This window comes from Cinclus cinclus, chromosome 1 (genome assembly GCF_963662255.1).
Source record: "Cinclus cinclus chromosome 1, bCinCin1.1, whole genome shotgun sequence".
NCBI classification, from domain to species: Eukaryota; Metazoa; Chordata; class Aves; order Passeriformes; family Cinclidae; genus Cinclus; species Cinclus cinclus.
Window position 1 is genome coordinate 92,647,750 of NC_085046.1, and position 15,908 is coordinate 92,663,657.

The 15,908-nt window shown below is 38.7% G+C and overlaps 1 protein-coding gene across 1 annotated transcript in view; it reads right to left on the bottom strand.

The window, feature by feature from the left end:
* The window catches only part of CARMIL1 (capping protein regulator and myosin 1 linker 1), a 191,067-nt gene that overhangs the window by 95,096 nt on the left and 80,063 nt on the right, over window positions 1–15,908 (bottom strand). Inside the window, exons 4-10 of the mRNA XM_062487400.1 lie at window positions 13,821–13,880; window positions 11,458–11,579; window positions 9,388–9,485; window positions 8,966–9,036; window positions 8,744–8,817; window positions 3,711–3,786; window positions 1,053–1,141 (exon numbers count right to left, since the gene is read on the bottom strand). Of these exons, the coding sequence (XP_062343384.1) occupies window positions 1,053–1,141; window positions 3,711–3,786; window positions 8,744–8,817; window positions 8,966–9,036; window positions 9,388–9,485; window positions 11,458–11,579; window positions 13,821–13,880 (590 nt within the window). The remainder of the gene's footprint in view (window positions 1–1,052; window positions 1,142–3,710; window positions 3,787–8,743; window positions 8,818–8,965; window positions 9,037–9,387; window positions 9,486–11,457; window positions 11,580–13,820; window positions 13,881–15,908) is intronic.

Consider the following 15,908-nt stretch of genomic DNA (forward strand, 5'->3'; position numbering starts at 1 on the left):
ATTATCACTAGATTTCATGGCACATACTGGAAGAAAAATGAAATTAAAACCAGGGGCTTATGTTTGAATGACAGCTATTGAAGGCAGAAAGTTCACATATTATACCAAACTCAACCTCAAATTTCTTGTGTCATGTAGGCAATTTTCTTTTAAAGTCATCTCAATTCAAAATGTACTTTAAAAAGGAGAAAAATACTCCAACAATAGGAAACAATGTAAGGCACACCAAATATTTCCCCTGTGCTTGTTTCCCTTTATTTGTAATTCTGCATAGTGTTCTGCTTCTCCCATCTTTACACTGTTCTTTTTTTTATTTTAAAAAAATTCATTAGCTCTATAGTTTATATTGTCTACATTGTCCAAACAAGCACTACAAGTACAAACTTACACAGCTGCAAGTAACTTGAACTTTGCTTCTATTTCCTGTGAAGGGGGGGAAAGCAAATACCTAGTAACTACAACTCACTGTATTTAAAACGTATGCAGGGATTTAATTGTAGGGAATATTTCTGTGTATCTTCCTTCTAAGTCTACTGCAAACCATCAAACTTACTGATCTACTTTTTTCAAAAAAGTTGTTAATGTAGAAGTCCTGTTATATTTGAGCAGACAGCAATCCACATTAAGATAACACCAGCTTATTTGGAAATAAAACCACAATTTGTTATGCAAGATGGAATAATACGGGGTTTTTTTAAAAAAACCTAAACCACTGGTTTTTAAATGGTAAAAAGGTGTTGATACTTCAACAGAAGCCATATTTGGAAAAGAACAGTACAAGCCAGTTTAAGGTTTATACCCTCTTTCAATCACTTTGCTCCACTTAGCCCGACTCTCCAGGCAGAATCTTAAAAACACCACTTTGAAGGGATTTCTTGGACATATGGACCCTCCGGAAAACCTGACAAAAAGCTTGTGACTAGAGGCTTGTCAGAACTACACAGACATTGAGCACAGCTTTTTTAATGCTTATTCTGGCTGACATACATCACAGATCCCTTTTTAGTGAGGGCAAGCAGCATCTAAGGTAACATTTCAAAGGAATTACTTACGTTCTAAGCCCGGCATTCTCTAATACCAGCTCTTCCAATCGACTGGACCTACTCACCACTCGCAGTATCTGCTCACAGAGATCAGTGGACTGCCACAGAAAAGACAGAACAGTGTTAAAGAACACAAACACAGAACAGACAGTTATTGAGTTAAGCTGTACATTGTAATGGGATCCAGCCACAACCATATTCTTGTTATACATAAATAGGAAGTAAAAATACCAGAAACATCCAGAAGGGTCAACAGAAGACTTCTGCAAAAGACTCAAGAGAAGCAGGAGGCAGACTAAAAGCAAGTATCTAATGAACAGGGCCAAAAGGGGCAGAATTCCTATAATGACAGTGAAAACAACTTAAATCACGTGGCTCAAAAACAACCTCTCACTTCATTTTTAAAGAAATTTTATTCAGATGCATGCCACTCCTGCAGAAAAAGTGGCAACTAGTGCTAAGGAGAATGAAGCCTGACCAGGAATGACAAGTCAATACAGAGAAAGATGTTAGAAGGCAAACAAAAAACAAAAAAAAAAATCCCAAAAAACCTCAGAAGCAAAAGTACCCTAGCTAGGGAGGTCCTCCAAAGACTCCCAAGGACTAGTGGTTAAAGGTCAGTATACTGGAGTATGAATTCTTCCAGCCTATGCAGAAGGAAATCCCACCTCATGTTCTTAACTGCTGTTGATTTCTAGAATTGACATGGATATTTGCAAGTGCCATGAACAAAACATGACAACAAAAGAGTTTGTTTGCTCTGCTCATTCAAATAGAGATAAAACCGTAATCATTCAAAAGCCATGCAATGAACTCTGTACCTCATCACCTTTTATTATCAACTTTTATTTTGCTTCTGGACTTGACTTTATTTTTTTTCCTCCCACAGCTCACACTAACCAGAATGCATGTGATACCCAAAGCTGAATTTAAGTCATGATCATGAAGTGTTGAAACTATTCTGTTATCTGCCTTTAAAAACAACAATGTGACATTCATACCTGGGATATCTTTGTCTTTAAGGACTGTCTGACATTTTCTAGTTTGTGCATTTTTCAGGGTTTGGGATTTTTACTTTCAAACTGACTGAATGTCCAAAAAAAAACACCCTAAACAAAACAAATCCGCTCTATCAGACATGTAAAATTTTATTAATACGTTACACAGTAAAGGTTGACCATTTTTGGTGAAGACTGTCAACTGAGCCATCTTCCTAATACTTTCTTTACCATTCACGTTTTAATAACTCAGAATATTATCACAATCTTTCTACAGTACTGTGATTGCAAGTGGAAAGTTTCATGCCTTTACTCTAAAACCACTGTGGGTAGTGTGTATCAAACACAATGTGTATCAGAGTGGGACTCCTGAAACACAATGCACTGGGGGTGGCCTCCGGGTATGTCTGACCTCATAATGACCCTTGGCAGTGTTCTTATGGCATGGATTCACTGCCCATTTTTTTGGCTTAAAAATGGAGTGTGTGGAAGGTAAGAGGTTGGGGTTTTTTAAGCAACTGATCTATTTTCTAGACTGACAAAATGCGTTTTCCACAGGAAAGCTGCTAAGAAAAAGCCCTGAAACATTCACACAAAAGTATCTCAGATAGGTAAGAGGGCCAGGTTTTATTCTGAGCAAACTACACCAGCCAGTCTTCTAACTAAGCAAACTATCTCGTTTCACTGAAGCAGAAACTGATTAATTGCATTGTACTTTTTAACAATGTTGATTTTAACAGCAAACTACAACAGCACTAAAAATACCACCAGCTTCATTCCACGCATAACTTAGAGAGAAATGTCCCAGCAGGAAAGAAGTTTTTTTGCTTATTCTTTTGCCAGGAATCACATCAGTTCATACTGAATTTTCATTGAAAATGATATCTTAGGAATATAATGAGAGCTTTACAGATCAGTAAAACTGCACCGATTTAAACAAGATTAAACTTAATTTTCAAAGGCAAAAGCTTCTGGAGGCAAGCATGAAAACAATATCTCAAACAAACCACTAACTCCACAGGTGACTATAAACCTTCAAATTTAGAAGAAATAGCATATTTTTGTATATTTAAATTGTCACTGAATTACTGCTTTTCTTGGCCCTTTTTCCAGTACTCCAACTTGTTTAGACATGCCTGCTCTTTGCTTTCAGGAACGAAAACTGATATGGAAAAATACCAGTGCCACAAAGCAGTGCTTTGGAAAACTGGGAGAGAAAATAATCAAGTTGCAATGAAAATTACACGGAAGAAAGAGCTTTATGCAAGAAAAAAGATCTTTAGAATCTCGGCATTTTCTTTTCACCTCCAAAAAGCAACTAAGATTTCTGGCTGCTTTAGTCTCCTATTAGTCACATAGTATTGTTTGAGGGAGTCAGCAATGCTTAATGAAGTTTTATGGGCTACTACTATCAACCAACGAAGTTTTCAAACTATATTATTTGAAATTTTGACAAGACTTTTCTCTCAGCAGTGTTTTTATGGTGCTAATTGACTATCAACAGTTTGTATTTTCATTATATGATTCCAGGGGGGAAAAAAAAAATTGGCGGTAGATTGCCCAGTTGTACTTGCCTAAAAAAAAAATCACTTTAAAAAATGTAATAGCATCCTTTAAAACACAGCACAGCCTAGTAGAAGCAGATAAATAGTTTCAATTTATTACTTACTAATTTCAGATCCTTGGAGGACAGCTTTGTAAACCACTGATTATACTCCAGAGCAGCAACTATAGGTATTAAGTCTCTAGAAAAAGAAAACCACTTTTACACACATTTCATACAACTGTCATTTGAAACAATCTCTTAAGTGTTCTTCCATGTCTCATTCCCCATAGTTTTGCAATGCTAATTGCCTACCATGCCCATTATAGAAAGCTCTGCATTCTAAAAAACAGCAGCAGCAGCAGCTGCATGTCTTCCTCTTATTTTAATAAACATTTCTGACTGGCCAACTGTCATCCATTCTAGCATGAATTTTAAAATCAGGAATTTGTCTGGGCTGCCATTCCTACTTTTAGCATAACTTTTTCTTCAGCATGCGACATGTTTGAGCTTCCTAATCACCTCTAATTATAATTTAGTATGATGCTAAAAAGCTTTTTTGCAGTCTGATGATTTAATATAATTCCATGACTGAATGCTTCTAGAGAACACCTCCTTGTCTCATCTCTATAGTTAAACTCCCCCAGGAAACAGGAGACCTGTAACAGGATAATGCGACATTCAGCACAAACCCTCCTTAATTGTGAAAGGGGTTTCACAAATGAAATTCTAAATTATTCCCATTTTCTTCATTACAAGCCTCTCCCTCTGTTAAGTTTCTCCAGTAGCAGACGTTGATAAATGTCACGTCTGTACACTACCCCACAGCAGAATCATTCATCAAGCACTATCACACCATTTAGCAGTGCAGCACTTGGATAAGTTTGGTGCTGCATATGAAATACTTACATACACCTACACAGAGGCTTAACAGCTCCTTAGAAACCCCTTGTCTTTATAATGAAATAAAGAGCTGCGACATATACAAACTAACTTATCAAACCAGCAAAACCGTGCCATTCAAGCTTGTTTTTCTATGGAGAAATTTAAAAGTGTTGGCTTTTATGAGCTAGTCCAACCTCAGCTCTTCATTCAGGATATGTGCAGGTAGGCACAGGTCTGCACTTAACATGCAGCACCCTTTTCCCATCTTCTTTTTATTCTTCCCCTCCTCCAGTTTTCCTCTGCAAACATGCAGACACTTCAGGGTGGTTGCTAAACCCACAGGAAAGCCAGGAGACAAGGCGACGTCACGTGGACAAGCATTCCATAGGCTATATTGGGAACTGCAGTTGCTAGATTTGGAAGTACAAGCATCACTAAGGTAACAGATCGAAGGTGCAGCATTTTGCAAGCAAAAGACTGTAGCCCACCAACTGAGAAGCTCATGCAAATTGACCATTTTCACACTCCTGCAGAGGAACTAGTGTGGGGTGCCCTTCAAGGATTTAAGCCATCTTTCCATCTTGTTCACAGCACACATCACCTTGTGTGGTGAATTCATTTCCACAGGCACAGCAGAGACTTAGCAGCTTCACGGAGTGTATGGATTTATTTCTGTCCACCACGGTGTTTTTGTTCCCACACGCACACACATTTCATCTCCATGTAAAGCAATAACTAACTGGTGAAATGTTAGGTGAGAAAAAATAACAGTCCAGAGGTACTTCCCCCTTCCTACCAGGGCAGGCAGGAATCTTTCCATGGAGTATGGAATGCCCACAGACAGAGAGTTTGCTCCTCCTCTGTGCTTCCCTGGTGAGACTGGTAGAGTGGTAATGAATTTGCAGCTTGGAAGCCCCTCTTGTCACTGCCTTTGCCTTGGAAGTGGAATGAATATAAGAGCAGTTTTTTTAGGTGAAATTTCAGTTTGTTGCAGTAACCAGGCAGCACAGCTGGGCAAACAAGGGACAGGCTGACACTGGTGGAGAGCTGCTCATGCTGTGGATCACCACCTCCAAAAGCAGCAGAAGGTACCATGAGCATTTGTAGCTCAGCCATCAGCCCAAAGGAACAGAGGGACAATGACTGGGATCACCAGCTCTGTTCCCACTACCAGGGAGCGGTAAGGCAGCTTGGAGGACTGGCAAGAGCCCAGGAACTTCTGGGCAGGAGAACTTGCCTGAGGCTGTGCCTTTTCCCCCCTTTCCTTCCCCGGCTCCATAGGGAAATGGCTGGAGGACAAGGGGTGCTCAGCCTCAGCGGCACTTTCAAGAGGTATTAAAAGATGAGAACTTGCAAATCGGCTGAGCTGTTTTAAAATATTCCTGCCAAGCTGCAACAGTTTCTTGAATACTTTAGTCTCCTGCAATGTCCAAAGTCTGTTTGTTCAAGCCCCAGTCAGGCACAGACGCTGCCTGGGACCTTCACAAACAAGCACCAAATGCTGACTACTCACACTCCTTTTCCCCGCTCCCAACATGCTGCAGATGATGGAACCCCTGCCTGCTCTGCAAGCAGCTGTACTTGCTGCCTAGACACTTTGCTTTTTCAGATTATACCATCTGATTTTAAGGGAAGACTTTTTGTTTTCCATTTTTGAAGGTGCTTCTGACCAATGAGAGTCCCCTTCAGGAATTTACCTCTACTCCTTCTCTTACTTGAAGCTCATTTAACCCCAACATTCTTGCTATCGGGTTTCAATTTTCAAAATTATATATTGTTTTATTCACTTTTATTCTATTTCAGTCTAAATGTGGTATCAACAATAACCTGAATTCTAATATGGTATGAAATAAAGCTAAGAACCAGTTGCAAAAGCAGGGCCTTCTCATAACTTTCCCTCATTGAGTTACATCGAGATGCTTATATTAATTAAAATTACCATCCAGAAGAAAGTAATATCATAAAAGATAAATCTGTGCCATCTTAAAATAAAAACAGATTCTGCTCTTCTGGAATGCAGACAATCTCTCCAAGCCTCAACAAGATTCCAGCTTATCTAATGCCTTCACTTTTATTCAACATCTCTGTCCCCCAGTGTATTTCAGATGGCAAGAAATCTCAACAGCACAATGCAAAAAATCCAAACAATAATACTTTTCTTAAAATTTTTTGAATGTCCAAATAAGCTAAAACACATACTACACAGATGAAAATCACGCTAAAGTATCAAATAAGCCCTTTTTCACTTCTTTTCACTTTGAGTCTTTTTCTTCGCTAATTATATGGTCCACAACAAAACATAACTTCAGATAAAACCTCAGAAGTCATGTTCCCATGCAGCAAGCCATGCTGTGATGCCGTGGGAACATAAATTCATCTATAATTCAATTCCATCTTATGCTGACCTTTAACAGAAATGTTTTACTTGGAAAAACACAAATTGTTTCTTTTTGCAATGCATAGGCCCTTTTTTTAGAGAACTTATGTACCTGTCTTACCTTGTTTCAGAGCTGCTACACAACATAAACTACAGAGGTTCAGCAATCCCAAAAATTAGGTGGATGAGATACACAACAGTCTCTCAAAATCCAAAGTATAATGGCATACTGTGAATTTATAGCAGTTCCACTGTCTTAAATATATTGGAAAATGCTTACATACATTCTTGAATTGACTGGGATTTCAATTCTTAATTTGTATTTTTAGTGAATAACAAGGGTTTAGCTTTCTTATAAATGATAATCTTTTGAAATTTGAATCCAAAACGTTCCTCAGTTCAGTCCTCAACGTGTAGAAGTTCTCATCACAAGATGGATTACACAGTATATAAATGGCTCCAAAATAGATTTGAATCTTTGGACTTGGACAATTATGAAACACTAAATATAGACTTTTCTTAACAGCGCAAATACTTTCAGCAACATCAAATTTTAAGGTATATTTTAATGAAAAACTTTTCTAAAAAACAAACCTATTATTTCATTTTCTGGAAGCCAAACTCATCTGCACCAGCTGAGATTTTCTCAATATTTAAAACAATTCTATGTACTCTTTCCTAATAAATTGCTTGAACATTTAATATCTATTGAGGCTGAGTATCTGTAGGTCACTTGTTCAAAACGTAGGTCATTTTTCAAGAATGCTCCACAGTCTTCTCATCACTTCTTCTTGCAATAAATGTTTAAAGCATCGGTAAGTTCTTGCCCCAGATTTGCTCGTGCTTAATACTATTCTCCCCTTGTCCTCTTTCAGCAAGGCTTAAGCAAGGAAAGAGTCTTTGGCTACATCTGTCACGTGCCAGTTGCAGACCTGTAGTCCTGAGTTACCTCTGAATTAGTCAAAACAGATACTGCTTGGTAACTTTGCCAAGGGATTCACTGCAGACTGTGAAAATATGTCACAGAAAAAGAGCTAAGTCTTTGAATGGGGCATTCTGTAAGTTCACATACCAGAGAGCTTAAAGCCACAAAGAACACTGTGGCAAAATACTCTTATTTACCTACCTCCAGGTTCAGCCTTTTTGCTGTGATATTCTAACATTGTATCTGTGAGAGATTCTTAATTCTTTCACTGGGTTCTCCCAAAGAAGAAAATGCTTTCTCTATCTTATTTACACCTCCTTAAATTTGCCATTTCCTTCATATAATGATGAATTTGAGTTCCATTTTCTCCTACTTGCAATATCTCCAGATTCAACTTTCTCAGAATCCAATTTTCTCAGCCAGCTAAATTCAGTAAACTACCTACAACACTTAGTTAAGTTTCAGCATCTCAGAGCAAAATTACCCTCAATTAGTTCCTTTCTGGAAGGACATATTTTTGAGAGCATCTATTATAAGTGAAGAGACAACTGGCTGGAATTCAGTTGAACAACTTAAACCTTCTACTGACTTGTTGACAAAAAATTTCCTTTGCTGTGTACACCGTGAGAAAAAGATTCTGCAGAAGTAAAGACCGCATAATTTCCTTTTTTGCTTTGCCCACCAGATGTAGCTGCATGTTTTATCTGCTAAATTTGAGCTCTTATATCCGCCATCACAGGAAAAGTATATTTCTGCTAACTTTTTGGATTGCTTCCAATAAGAAAATATATTTATCTTCTTAGGCTCCTGAATGAAATGTGGTTTCCATGGGGCTTTTGTACAGAAAACAGCAGCTTTGTATTGAAAATGAAAAAGCTACAGATGGTCATTTCACAGGTCTACACAATCCAGTAACAGCTATGGGGCCATCCCACTTCATCAGTATTAGCATGATTACTGCACATGGTTTACCTGTGGTCAAGGTGGCTGAAGTCTTGCAAATTCAGCTCTCTGGTATCTTGTGTCAGATAAATCGTATCAACATCCTGTAAAAAATACATAACCAAGAATATCTTTACAGAACTGAACTGAGGTTTGATTTATTTTCTTTTTGTCAAGCAGTATGATTTTACCTATTCTTTCATCATTAGTACAGGTAGCTGAAAAGAGCTTCAGAACAAGACGAGCACTTACCCACTGTACTTCTTCTCTGTAGGGAAATCCAAGCCAGTCACAAACACAAGCATACATCTGCGAAAAGCCTCCTACAAACAACCCGAGAGACTATTTAACATAGCAGTCAAACAAGCAAACAAATGTACAGCTAAAAGGACACTTTAATACTTAAAGATCCAGTTTTTCAAAACTCACTCTCTTTTCCTCTCAGAAGACTGTCCACTGTGCTTATGAAAGGAACTGAGACTATGCTGTCTTTGCTTGGTAAGTTGCAAGAAAGCTTAATATAGTGCCTTCACCTACCAATCACAAGTCTGCTTCATACTAATTTCACCTTAAAACTAATTACACCTTCACAAGCTTCTGCCAGAAATAGAATTAAACTTCCTGACACTGCAGTTCCAGCCCTTTTATATTTGAGCATTTAAATTCATTCTCACCACAAGGTCCAAGTTCTGCCACTGTCTGACTGTCCCACAGGGCCTGGAGATTAGCCAGTCTTTCTGAAGGCTCCATAGTTACTTTTTTCATAATCCTCCTAGATGGAAAAGAGGGGGGAAACATCATTCATGGCTTTGGAAGTATTTTTAAACACTTTTTTTTTTTATTTTATGAGCATTTTTAAATGAGTGTACTGGAAGAATTGCCATTTTTAATACAACTCACTTTCCTACCTAAAAGGCACACACATCATTATGCAGCACAGCAGGAGTAACATTTATTCATTCTTTCTCTCTTTCTTTTGATTAACCCTGTGACTACTGGAGCAACTAAACCTTTTTGTATTACAGGATCACTCCATCTAAGGAGACCTGTGACACTCATCTGACACCAGGATGCTGAAAACAGGGAAGGGGCATGGTATTAATGATTATCCCAAAAGCGCTGCTGTATATACAGTGCTTTTATGCAGAAATAGCACCATGGTGCAAAGAGATGAGCAGTTCCATGTAGCCTCTAGGCTGCACTCCTGATATCCAGCTCCAATCTTTTGGTAGCAGTTTCCTTCCCTAGACAGACAAGAAAGACAATACCCTCCTGTCTTTTAAGAAATAAAATTATCTGTTTTTCTGAATGGCAAGACTACCTCATAAACTCCAGAATTTATGTGGGGTCTAATGGGGTGGGAGCGGAGCACAAGAGAATTAATAAGCAATAATAACTGGAGAAACTGCTTCCCCCCTTTCTTGCCTGACCTGATTCTCTATCCTCTACACAACTCCAATGCCTTCATTTTGGAAAACTCTGCCATCTGAGAGAAGAGCAAGAAATTTGATTTCTTTCCTGGGAAACAAGCACTCCATGCAGCTCCCCAAACTGCTCCAGCAATGCTCCCAAGAAAGCCCATAGAAAACATACAGAGAGCTCAAGGCCTTCATAAAAAACCAGAAAAATAGTCAGTCTTGCAACCCTTTACTTTTTTTTTGTCTGCATTTCTTACACTATTACTGAAGTTTTATAGCAACCCTGCTCACAAATATTCAGTTGTATTCATGTTCTTTGAAGGGAGAGATCAATCTCCACTAAAGCAGCTAACAACACTGTCTGAGAGAAGAATTGGATGTGGAAAAAAAATGGAAACAAGAAAAAGGTACTGCCAACCAGAGTTTATGAACTTGATTTCCTACTCCACCTACAGGAAAGGTGAATAATAAAGACATGCACCCAAAATAAAACATGTAAGTTTAGCCTAACTCTTCACATCTATTGTCTGTTACTAAAGTTCACTTATAAAAATCAACATGTCCAGGAAAACTTTTCCACAGCCAATTTTTTTCTAATAATGCTGAAAACCAGGAGCTGAAGAGAATACAGGAGAGCTGCATGATTTGGGAGAGAGGGATGAAGATGAGGCAATGACTGAGAATAAAGAAAAGATGGAGAAACTACTGAGAATAGCTGCAAGGTAATAGAATCCAGAGACAAAGTTAAGAGAGAAAACCAAAGGCACAAATAATGCAATTAAAATAAAAGCCAGAAAAGGAGGTAAATAATTCAAGGAGTCACTTAAAACATGGAAAGTATATGACAAGACTGCTCAGGGCTCAGTTTTGAAGAACAAGGCTCACAATCGTGTGCATTGTTTCACAAACACTGAAAGCAAATGGAACTCTTCCCTCTTCTCCCAACTCAGATTTTACTTCTGGTAGGACAAAAACAGTACAGAAAAAGGAGCCAGTTACAACAAAAAAAGACAGGACCTAAGCTATACCTGAGGCTGGAGAGGCGACAAGGTAAAATAAAAACTTAAGACCTCAAATAACTGCACCCCCCCGTTCAAACCAAAGGCTCTTATGACCCTACAGGATCACACACAGTCTACCTATGCTCTACACTGTCTCCTGGTTCTCCCACACACCTGGACAAAAGCTTAGTGCTTGTGGATGTGATTCTTATATCCTCAGTGCATTTCTGAGATCAGACTGGGGAGACCAGCAGACAAAAAGGGGTGGCTTGTCACCACTTCCATACAATCTGTTCCCACTAGAGGTGCCCTAAAGGATACTTACACTGGTGACAGTCCAGGGAATATCTTCCTTAGGCAGGTCCCAATGTGTGCCAGCACTTCATTCACATCCTCTGAGGACGCCATCTTCATGGAGATGCTGCATTTCTCAGTCTCCATAATCAACTATAAATAAAAGTGCAAGAGGCTGAGAAGGGTATCACATAATTCATGTCGATGAATTAAACAGCAAAACATTTTGAATGCCTGTAGGAATCTGTAATTCTTTAAGTCATGACACAGCAGTGCTCCAGGTAAAGTTTCTGAAAGTTGTTCTTGAATGTACAAGACCCTGTACTCAAACCTTGTTTTTTCTAACAGTGCCCTGCTTCCCACGGGAATACAATTTTCAAAGGACCTTGACCTCAGCTGACACTTTGAAAACCAAGAACTTTTCACAGCATTGTCCTCTTTTGAAACACATCCCAGAACACCAGGAGAAGCAAGCACAGCCTGACAGGAAACTATTGAATGAGCAGGGTGCCTGTTTCCTCCGGCAAAAAGTAAAAGTCTTTAATGGCTGTGATCCTCTGGAAAAGCTCTAATGCTTTGTTCTGCGCTGTTTAAGAAAAGGCTGTGGCACTGTGTTGTCTCAGTGCAGATGAAGCAATAACTCAGCCAGCATGACTGTCCTGCTGTCTGGGAGATATGTGCTTGAGAGAGGGGGATAAATAAAGCCTTTTGCAATGTGCCTCCCTTAGATATTGAGTGTTCAGAACCAAATCAGATTAGGGTGTGAGTGACACATCGGCTCTGCTGCTGCTTTCAGCTGCATCACATGAAGCAGCGTAATGCTTCTGACTCCAGTGTGAACAGTTAGCACAGCCCAAGTCATCATCTCTTTCAGATGAGAAGCTGTGCACGCACAGAGAAAAGGTAACATTAGAAATAAATAAGTGAAGACAGACAGCAGGAGAGGGCTCTCTAGGCAGTATGATACAGGGGACTGCTTCTCACTGAAGCTGGTTCCCAGGGCTCTCTTGGTCCCTGGTTCATGCCCAGGGTCACCACCATGATAATCCTAGAAGAGGCTGTATTACCCCTAAAGCACACTGAGATTATTTACACCTTTTGCCATCAATTCAACTCCTTCCTGAGCCTGTTGCCACCAATCCTTGATGACTAATGAGTGGGCAACTTATCACAGTTTTTCATCATCACCAATACTGACACAACATTTCCTTACATTACTCTGTCCATTCGTTCACTTAGCTTTACAGTCTGAAGCTCTTCATGGCTCTGCAAAGTGTCTAGCACAAAACTACACCCTTCTGATATCACAGCTATAATATGCTGTTTGTAGGAAAACTGCAACAAAACCCTTTGTTCCACAAGAAATAATCTAGGATTCTCTCTCTCTGCCTTCAGTTGTAAGCCTCACACAATTAAAACACAAATGAATGCAAACATGAAAAACCTTAAGAAATACTTTAGGAAAAGTATATGCTCATCGAGGCTGCTGAAAATCTCTTGTAAACACTGCTACGACAATGATTGTCTGTGCCTCCAGGAATAATTAGCAATAGGTACCTGGCATTTTAGTACCTTATAAAAACAAAAAGGCCACAAAAAAGTAGAATGTAGTAAATGTCGCCCCATTAAAACACCTGGACTGTTTTTTGGGGTTTTTTTCCCTCCTTTAAGGAAATCTTCAAAAGACAGGTTAAAAAGATGACATGTCAATACAATGAGAGCATTTCAGAGTTCAAAGTACCTCAGGCACTCCCATTCTTAAAAAGCTCTTTAAAAGCCAAACACACATGAAACACATGAAGACTTTGATACAATTGAACTGTCAAATCTTGTCAACATGCTCATCTTATGAATTAAAAACTCTCTAAAGGCATTCTTCTTTTCAGCACCTTCTCTTTGACATTTATTTTTTTGGGCACGTAACTTGCTGTCAAATATATTTTGTGTTGTACACAGTAAAAACATGAAGAATAGTTGAAAGCAAAGCATTTCTGCCTGGAATGTAAGCAGTAGCTTTTGGCTTGGTGAATAGAGGTATTCACCACAGAAGCCACTGCAGCTTGTGTGGTGCTGATTGCACACCAGCCACCACTGCATTACCAGCTCTGAGAAACATATCCACTGATGATACAAATGGAAACTTGTACCATACTGAACTAGAAAAACAACCCAATCTGTCCCTTATCGTTATTCCAAGTGCACAGGACATTCTTAAAACTAATTATTTAAATTCTAATTGTTATTTTTAGGACTTTAGACCAGCATGAATGCAAGAACACAAATGCACCGCGTGCTCATTGGAAGGGCACACCTGCATGTTAGAGCATTACCTCCTTGACTGGAACAGATTTAGCAATGAGTGAACAAGTTATCTTTTATCTAGAATACACTCACCTGGCCTGGTTTACTGGATGTTATTCCTTGGATTTCCAAGTAGCTGAAAGTTAGTTCTAACTGTAGTTAGAAAAAAAAACACCACATTAGTGCAAACATCATCTTATTTTAAAAAGCACTTACATTTCTCAGTGAGGTTAAGAAAACCTTGAGAAGGCTACTGATACTTGACACCAGTTTCTGTAATTGACACTAAATATTTTGTTAATACCTGAACGCAATTTTTCATTTAAAAAATACTTATATTTGCTTGCTACAGGTTTAAATGGTTATTAGAGGTTATAGGAATACCACACTGGACATTTTAGTACAAGCTATAAGCACATAAGCTTATAATCAATTATATGAAAAAGAATTATTATAAAAAGCATCATTAATACAATACCCTACTGATGTGTACTCTTGTGACTGATTAATCATTTATTACAATCCTTACAGCTTAGCAATTAGTCTTTCATTAGTTACATTGATCAGAGATGTGACAAATTTTACTGCACAGAAGCTGAAGGGATATGTACACACTATAGATATATAAATGTGTGTACATATATATATATACAATGTGTACAAGCTTTAGCTTGTCTAAAAGTATGAGAGGAAGTGATACATAAGCTTTGTCTGAGTGGTTTATTTAGATGACAGTCAGACTAGGCAGGGAAGAACATACTGAATCCAAATGGAAGCTTAGAAGGTGGCAGGGAATTCTTCTCCAAGGACAAATCTAGAGATACAGGGAATGTGCTAAGATCTGAATTCACATTTATGTAGACAATCATCTTGACAGCCAAGATATACAGAAAGAAACAAACCTCTTGGACTGAATCATAACTATAGGGCAAGACAATAGCTCATTTCCTTTTAGTTATCATTGAAGCTGTTGCAGCTGAGCAGTCTGTCTGAATTGCACGAAGTTTCCTGTATTTATTTTATCCTAGGCTCACAGTCAGGGTGCTCCCAGACTAACTGGCAAGCACCATATCATTCTATGCCTGCATTTGTGAAAAAGTGAGCCCTGAATGACTGGGGTGCTCAGAACCCAGACACAGCTAACAAGACTCCCTCTCTGTAATGGCTGGAACAGCACATTGGAAAGTCAGGAACAGATGTACCAGCTTCCAGCCACCAAAAACTTTCCAGAAAACTTTTGTTATTACTATCTCTTTGTTGCCTATTTTCTGAATCCTTATCCCTTCAGTTGCCCTCATGATTTGGCAGCATCAGAAGATTTTTGCACCCCTCCCATTTTCTGTGCAAAGTTCACCTTCAGCCAAAGGCTTCTCTTGGCGAGCAAACTTTACTCTGAAGTTCTTGGGACTTTGTGTGCTTCATTTCACACATTCTGCTGCAGGGGCAGCATCCACAGCACACAGGCAGTTTCAGGGGTGTCATCACATCTGGTTACGAAGCAAGAATGAGCAGAGGGAACTGAGGTAGGAGAGGCAGAACCAGCACAAGACTCTTCTCAGGGCTCACATCAACACCCTGCATTTTCCCAAGTGCAAGGCGTTCATTTCTCTCCAGTGCTTTATTTCTAAACTAGGACTGGCAATCTTTTGTGCAGTTGACTTAGGGCAGAGAGGAAAAAAAAAAAAGGAAAAAAACAAACCCATCCAAAAAAATCTATAGCAGCTATTGTTAGCTACTGGATTAAGCAGGAAGGGACAGAAGGGAAAAGCTCTTCTTTTTCTAGTACTAATTAAATATATCTTTACCAAAATCACAATGAAATTTTAGGGGGAGTGTTTCTGTGATTTAAATCCTTCATATTTTGAAAATTATTTACCTATCAACTTGAAGTATGTACAAACACATATATACCTGTATGTATACACATCAAAAATATTTGAAAATTCCACAGAGATCCAAACTTAAGAATTTAGTCTGCAAATCCCCTCGCCTAGAATTAACAAATATCAGGAAACATGGCACTATCTCTACAGCTGATCTTTGGTTCCTTTTTCTAATTAAAAATATGAATTTATAGTCCTTGCTTTGCAGCAAAAATGTAAAACACACTCTGAACATCATCTATCTCAACCTAAGAAATAATTTTTACAAGTTTTAAAAGACAATCTCATTTATTACCCA